The 8,075-nt window shown below is 35.1% G+C and overlaps 1 protein-coding gene across 1 annotated transcript; it reads right to left on the bottom strand.

Moving 5' to 3' along the window:
• Positions 1–248: 248 nt before the first annotated feature.
• LOC149537147 (uncharacterized) lies at positions 249–4,396 on the bottom strand. Its single transcript, XM_089807245.1, has 2 exons — positions 4,220–4,396; positions 249–1,542 (listed from the first exon to the last, which is right to left on the bottom strand). The coding sequence occupies exon 2, from the start codon at positions 1,504–1,506 to the stop codon at positions 418–420; it is 1,089 nt and encodes a 362-aa protein (XP_089663371.1). The 5' UTR covers positions 1,507–1,542; positions 4,220–4,396; the 3' UTR covers positions 249–417.
• Positions 4,397–8,075: the final 3,679 nt, after the last annotated feature.

Genomic DNA, 8,075 nt, shown 5'->3' on the forward strand with positions numbered 1-8,075 from the left:
TATCATACAAGGAAAGATCATTAACCTTCTACTAGTGGCTTGAATGCTAAAATTTCAAGTACCTTAACTGAAAAACTGTATGACATCATTGACATGCTACAATAACAGTGGAATAAGATGGTAAACCCTTGCAGTTACATGAAATGTTAACAAGGAGCTGTATTCCTTTTGTAAACTATCAATATTTATATATTCTTATTACATGGAAAGGTGCCATCTGAGAAAATTGGATGTCAGCTGAGTCACAATTAATAAAACAAAATGCATTAAATTGAAAATTCAAATATGTTAAAATAATTTAATAGCTCATTTGTCCATTGGATTCAATGATCCAATTCTGCGAAAAGCAACATTAAATCTCAATCAACTAGACAGTCGAGTTCCGTGAGGATAGATTAGGAGATCAAACAACAGGTCTCAAATCACCCTATCAGAACTGGGCTCCAAGGCTATCATCTTTGATGCCCTTCTATCCACTGGGCATTTTGCAATCCAATTCCAGGATCCTTCACTCAAACTATATGTGCATACATCACGACTTGCTTTCCTTCTCAAGCACAAGTAATTCTCTACCCCAATGCACTCACATTCATAGAAAGCAGGGCAACTCCACCGAGGATCCTGACATAGAGATTGAGGCATCCTTGTTATCTCCTTCCAATTCCAATTACAGGAGGAACCCTCCTCCTTCTGTAGCAGCCATACAATTCCATCTTTCATCTGCCAATTCCCGGCATGGGAGTTAACCACGGTTGCTCCTACAAGTAGAACCAAGGAACCACATGTAACCATATGCCATTTACATTTGTTGTGTGCTCTTGGTAATGGTACTAAACTCATGCTCGACTTACCCTCTTGCAGGTTACAAACCATGGAATATGCCCCAGGCAGTGTTATAACACAGACAAGAACATCCTTGCATAAGACTATGTTACCATGATTGCGGGATATTGAAACATTCATAGGTAGCTCAAGCACAATCCTCCATGAATTATCTACAGAATCGTAGATTTCTATATTGTTTGTATTTGTATGCATATCGTGACCAGCAGAAACCACTTTGTAGATTTCTCTATTGCTCCCATCCACGACCCCTGCCACCGTGGCCTTTGGCATTGCTTTAGGCAAGAATTTCATTGGAGGAAGATTAGAACATGTTTTCATAAGAGGATTGTAGACACGGAGTCCCCCTTTTCTCATCAGGCGTGGCCCTGTTCCTGATCCATAGTAATATCTCCAAATGCCTTTATCAGCATTAGCCTCATGCAGAAGTGAAGAAGAGAAATTTTCCCATGTTCGTCTGATGAAGGAGTACGCCATTGGTTTTCCATGCCTTTTATAAAGAACCAGCCATGGACAATTATTGGGCATTTGGGCCCAAAGAGATAAATATCCCGTAGAAGATAAGCGAGCCTCATTTGAATCAGTGTCCCCATTAACTGTTCCATAGTTTTTGCCTGTTGTCCTTGTATACTGAGATGCATTAGATGAGAACGAGAGATCCATTTTCTCAGCTACTCTGAGCGATCGACACGTTTTCACCTTGTAAAAAATAACGGGTATTTGCTTCAATAAATTTCCTTGCATTAAGTATAGAATTCATGCTTTGAAGTGTGAGAAAACCAATGTCAATACATCACTTAGCGGGAAAGAATCCTAACTACAAGATTTATCTGTACATACTTGGAAACATTCATGAGCAGAAAGCTCAATTATCTTTATCTTGCACAAAGGAAAACTTGATAACAAATAATTGAGACTTGTTATTCTTCATTGTCATGTGAAGCAACTGGTAATGTATATCCTGTATGGAAAGAGCTAAGTGCAGTAAAAGATGACAGTTTAAGATTCTATATAAATAATAGTCAGACATGGCAGTAATGAATGTTCAATTTGATATCAATCATCCAAGAAAAAGCCCTGAACAGGTACACCTTTTCCTTGAATATAACAAATAAAAAACCTAGATCTACTCAAAATGCAACTATCTCTTCAAAATGTAGTGTTCTCCAATGCAATCGCCAGTCAAATTTGTAGCCAGCTTACTTTGAGGATAAGTCTATTATCTAAAATCTAGCACAAGCGAATATGACTGCAAGTAAAAGACCTTGTATCTGGCCTTTATACCACAGACCATATCATCTAATTTTTATACCCCACATAAAGGCATTTCAGAGTCTGAACTTGTTGAGTAATAAAGTAAGAGAGAGATATATGGAACCAAAAAATCAGGTAAAGGGCTTCCCACAAGAAAGTTAAAAACCATTACACTCAATAGTTATTAAGCCTTCCACACTATGCTCATTACTAGGCTAAGAAACATAAGTCATTTTTAGTGGAAACCTATTATTTGTAGATTTAGAGATAACTGCTTTCATAAAATTTCTGCCCAGGCATTTCACTGACTGTAAGACAGTTTCTTGTATGCAAAAGCAATTTTTAGTGGAAAACTATTATTTGCAGATTTGGAAATAACTGCTTTCATAAAATTTCTGCCTGGGCATTTTGCTGATTGTAATGCAGTTTCTTGTATGCAAAGGTCTTTTTCAGCGCAAAAGGCTTGAGATTTGCACTACAATGTTTAAGGGTATCAGCGCCCAAAATATGTACTGCTCCCTTGCTGGTTGCTGGAACTCACAATTGAGATCTGGAACCTTAAAGGGGGATTATAGCTCCTATTTCCAATGTGCAGGTGGTCTCATAAAAGATACAACCTTGCAAACAGTAATACTAAGGTTGCCCTCACATGGAAGGAGCTATCACTCCAAGCTTCACATTGCAGTTGGGGTCAATGAGAGCTGCCTTATACAGTTTCAGGATTCAGAAAGAAACATGGAAAAGTAGTTCTTGTAGCTGGGAACCATAACCAAATGTTCCCATGGAGGCGTCATCAGACATTGACTAACTTGAACTGTGTCATGATTAGAAAAAAAAACCAGCCTCTTACCTATAAGATGACTCCACACAAAATCAGATGATGGTCTCGTGGAAGGGAAGATTCTTAATTTACCTACTAGCTGAAAATTGTTTTTCACTGCAAAGGAGCCTACAAAAGCTGCCTTATGCAACTCCATGATTCAGAAAGAAACTCGTGCAACCATTCTTGTACCAGGAAACCATAATATAGAGGTCCCATGGAGGTGTCATCAGGCATTAACCATCTGGGTGATAAATAAAGTTTTTTTAGTCCATTTCCCTATAATATGGCTCTGCTGAAATTAGATAAAGACTTCATGGAAGGAAGGATTCCAAAAATTCCTATTCCTTGAAACAAAATATCATTCTAAAGGGGTCCATGAAAGCTGCCTTGAGCAGCTGCAGAGTTCAAAGAAAAAACTAAGTAAAGCCATTTCTTATTGCAGGAAACCATGACCTAGATATCCCATGGACCTGCCATTGGAAATCTGAGTAGTGTGTGAGGCTTAGTATATTTGGAAGCTAAATAGTTCTCTGGAAAACTGGATGGTGATCTCATAGAAGGAAGGATTCTAAATTTTCCCATTTAATAGATAGTTGTCCCACAGATCAGAGATTTCCAGATTTTTTAAGTGCTACTGGGAAACTGTAAAGGCAATTTGCATGAATTTGATCTCATGGCAATTCAAATCTATTGCTTGCCTTCCAATCTTTTAGTAAATGGTGCCATTTGGCAGAAGCTTATCCTAAAATTTTCCTATACTTCTATGGAACCACTTGCACAAACTCCACCACCCCCTCCAGTACACTCTTCCCCTAGCCCCTGCTACTCGAGCCCTTAAAAGCACCCAAAAAAAAGAAGCCCATGGAACCCATCCCTCATATTTTCCATTCTGCTTAAGTTTTCCTGAATTCCGACAAATAGAGGATAAAATAATTTGTAAAAGGAAATTAAACAAAGAATTGTGCATCTGTCATTTGTCACAAACAGTTGCTGAGGTAATCGGATACCACAAGCCAAACTCTATACATATGCAAACTGTCTTCCTAAATATTAACCACTCAGTCTTTAACCTAAGATTATATCTTCAAATTCCCCAAAATTAAAATAACAATGTCAATTTTTTTTGGAAGAACTCGTGAGCTTCTCCAACCAAAACTCTATCTTCAAATTTCCCAAAAATTGAGAATAACAATGTCATTTTTTTGAAAGAACTAATGAGCTTCTGCAATCTGCAAGCCTAAACCATTGCTACCTGTATATAGAAGCTAAGAAAAATGCAGAAAGAAAGCAAAAACTTACCGTTGCATGAGCACTGTAATCTGTCCTCTGAGAAACTGTTTTAGCAGTGTAGGGTTGGAAGAATATCGACGAACACTACGATGATATCCATTCTATCCGAAATTTGTCTGAAGATAAGTTTAGAACTAAAAATTTAAACAGAGTTATCTAGCGATAATAAAATGCACGGTACAATATTATAAAGTGTCATGTATTCATTTCTTACATATTTTTTGAGCCTTTTACCTTAATCAGGAAATATCGTTTTGTCCAAAGATTAAAAAGGGATTTTTTTGAGCCTTCTTTACTATTAACTTTGCAGGTTCACCAATTAATTTTTATATCTAAAATCACCTTATCTTTAAAGTTCAAAAATAATTAATTTTTATTATACATTAATATTTTTAATTTTGATTGGTTACCCTCATTTTTCGAAGAGTAAAATTGATTTTTTGATACCGAAATTCTCAAAATTAAATTCCAAAACCTTCTTCCAAATCTCTAGAGTGTTGGTTATCTAGTACGCTTTCCTTGAAAAAATCTTGATCATGCTTCGTTTCTTCCTCTCGCGCAATCACCCCATGCTCATCTAGGCCTAAAAAAAATGTGCAAAAGTAGTACCTACAAATAAATCTATGCAAAAACACTATCAATTGCGTCCTAAGAACATTGTAATCCTTGTCACATTTGAGTAGCACAATTTGTGGCACCAATCTTTTTGAATGACTTTCTGACAGGACTAATTTGGAGCACAAATGCAACAATATATATGGGTGATTTACAAATTCGATCCTAGATAACTTAAATGCCCTAGAAAGCTTGCATCTAGAACAACTATGTATCAAGTCCAAGAAATTGAAACCCCTTTGACTGTTGAATATTATTTAGACTCGTGAATTGTTGTCGTTATTTTAAAAACTCAAATTTATTTAAGGAAGGTCAAAAGTACTATGTATGATCCTAACAAAGTCAACACTACCATGTCCGATCTTAACAAAAAAATCTTCAACTTGTTTGAGGTAAAACACCATTAACCTTGAAAACTATCAATACTAGTGGAAATGACCAAGTCGTCCAGGGTAACTTGGTGCACCTAAAGTTCCTAATTCTTAGGTTGAATTTTGTTTATTTTTTTGGTGAACAAGAGCTCAAATACTATTATATTAAAAATCTCTATATATTTTTTGAGCTCAACACCAGTTTTAATTTTTTTCAACAATTGAATATTATACTTCAAATATCCAAATATAATTTATTTTAGATTTTATAATTTCTTATATATTTTTTACTATTTTACAACTATGATAGTTGTGAAGGAAGTTATAAATTAGGCACCAATGAGCTTAAGTCTAAAATTATAGTTATTTTATACTAATTGCCAGTTTCAAATTCTCAAGAAACATATACTAACATCGGAGTTCCCAATCTCATAAAATAGTCACGTCATTATTTATAGTACTAGTTCAAATTGAAAAAGTTAGAATTGTATATTTATGAAGAAGGTTAGATTTCAAAGGATCAAACAACTACAAAACATTTGTAAGAATCTATGTTACATTGTGTATAGATGTTCCAAAGTGGATGCAATTTTTTTAACACAAGTTTTACAAAAAGCCTAAATTAAAATCTAAAAAATGGCACATCGGCAAGTTCCCATCATTTTTTCAAGAACTAACAACATTACTTTTTGATGAATCTTCCCAAGAAAACCAATAGGTTTATAATGTATTGTTTCTTAGATAACTTGATAAGCAACATAGTCAAAGATAAAGTGTCACTAAGTTTGAGAATACAAATCTAGTTATTAACCTAGACTATGTAAAAATTTAGTCTATTAAGTTCATTATTTCCTTGTTTTCTATTAAATTGATATCCCATAGTTAAATTTCTATTTGTAATCCATATAACTTCAAATATAGAAATTTTCACTAACTTTACCAAGCAATTTTAAAATAATTTGTTTACTAACTAAATTTATATATCTAAACTATTACTATCTATCAATTATATACTTTCAAATTTATGGTTTTTTTAAGACAACATTAACCTTCAACTCTTGAGAACACAAACTACTAGATTTCTCTACAAAGTAGGCTTTAGAAAACTTGTTATATAGTTAGGCATACTCTTGTTGTGACTAAATGTAGCACAAATATTTACACCTTATATTCTAGGCACAAATCAATCTTCAACTTCAAACAAAAGGGAGGGACTCTAGCTCCTCCAAAGCTCTTGTTCTAATTAGGTCGATAGCTTCAGAAATTGCATTCTCATTTTTAACAATTTCTAAAATTTAGAATTTTCTTAATGTGATACGTCTCTAATAAATTAAGGCAACCCCACTTTTCTAGCAAATTTGATTGTGCTTGCAATTTCATCCATATTGAATGTATTTTAAAGTGATAAAATATAAAGAATACAATAACCATTACTGAATATTTCTACAAGAATGATAGCCACAAAATCAACAAGCAATATTTTTACATTGATGGTGATCAAATACTGAAAGATGGTTTCAAAGGCTATAGCTAATATGTGATGCTAACATGTGAATGCCTTTGATTTTGTTCTGCTTGCTATATGGTAATGTAAATGGTGACTATTACCTACCAAAAATCTTTAAAAGTGTTTTGAAATTATGTACAAATCAAAGTTTGGGAAATAAATTGCTTGCTTATCAAAATTGGTTGCCTAATTTTTTTTGTTTATATGAATTGTCTGAGCATTGTATGATTTCATTGAGATGGTTGAATGGGCATTTGAAAGGAAAACTTGGAGCAAATAATTTTTGAGAATTTGGTGAAGCATTTAAATATGCTAGCATTAGATTCAATTCAGAAATGTTGTGAATGGTCAAGATCATAAACCAACGAAGTATTCTTAATGATTAGTAAATCATTTTCTAGATTTAAAAGTAAAAAGAAATGAGAATGGTGTTTTGGTGTTTAAGTAAACAAGATTGTTTTTTACTAGGAAAACAAGTTTTGAAGGGTGCCTAAAACCCTTCACAAATCAAAAGATATTCAATGAAGCCCATACCAAATAAAACAACAACTCAAGGTGAAACAAGTCACCATACAAAAGGTGACCATGGTGGCATCATAGCAGCCACAAAAATAGGTTTTGACAGGGCTTCTGAAACCCTATGATGAAAAGGGGAAAAGATATCCCCAACCATGACACTCTACAAAGAACAGTAGGCCAAAAGTACCAAGGGACAGTACAAAGAACTATATGCCTAAAGAGCCAGGAGAGCCAAAAAAGGATATCTGCATCAAGCTTTCCCTTTTGATCGCTTCTTTTGAGAACATAATCCCATATCAAAAGAAGAAGTGGAGGGCTTGACCTTTTTTCCTTTTACTATGGTCCACCCATCCTCCACCAAACCAATAGCCTTCTACTACTATAAATCAACCACACCACAGCCTATCCCTAAAACCCCCAAAACCAGGGAAAAGACCACAACTCAAACATTAGCAACCTAAGAAGGAGCCACAGGAGAAACTGCATCGTAACACCAGAAATGGAGGGCTTGACCTTTTTTCCTTTTATTGTGGTCCTTCTAGCCTCCACCAAACCAACAACCTTCTGCTATTGTAAATCAGCAACACCATAGCCAGTCCCTAAAACCCCCGAAGCCAAGGGAAAAACCATAGCAGAGGAAGTGATAGCAAAAACCTAAGACAAAACATCAACCTAAGAAGGAGCCACATGAGGAGCCACCATTGAATTACCAGAAATCAGAACAGCAAAATCCAAAGACATACCGGTTGCAACCACAGAAGGAGCCAAAGGAGGATCCTCCATCAAATCACTAGAAATCGAGACAACAGAGTCTAGAGATAGACCAGCTGCAACCACAAAAGGAGCCAAAGGA

This window comes from Cupressus sempervirens, chromosome 10 (genome assembly GCF_028749045.1).
Source record: "Cupressus sempervirens isolate cs-2001-9-10 chromosome 10, ASM2874904v1, whole genome shotgun sequence".
NCBI classification, from domain to species: Eukaryota; Viridiplantae; Streptophyta; class Pinopsida; order Cupressales; family Cupressaceae; genus Cupressus; species Cupressus sempervirens.

What these genes read in the sequence shown, in the direction of transcription:
- LOC149537147 (XM_089807245.1), bottom strand. Translation starts at nt 1,506, where the DNA reads ATGGATCTCTCGTTCTCATCTAATGCATCTCAGTATACAAGGACAACA.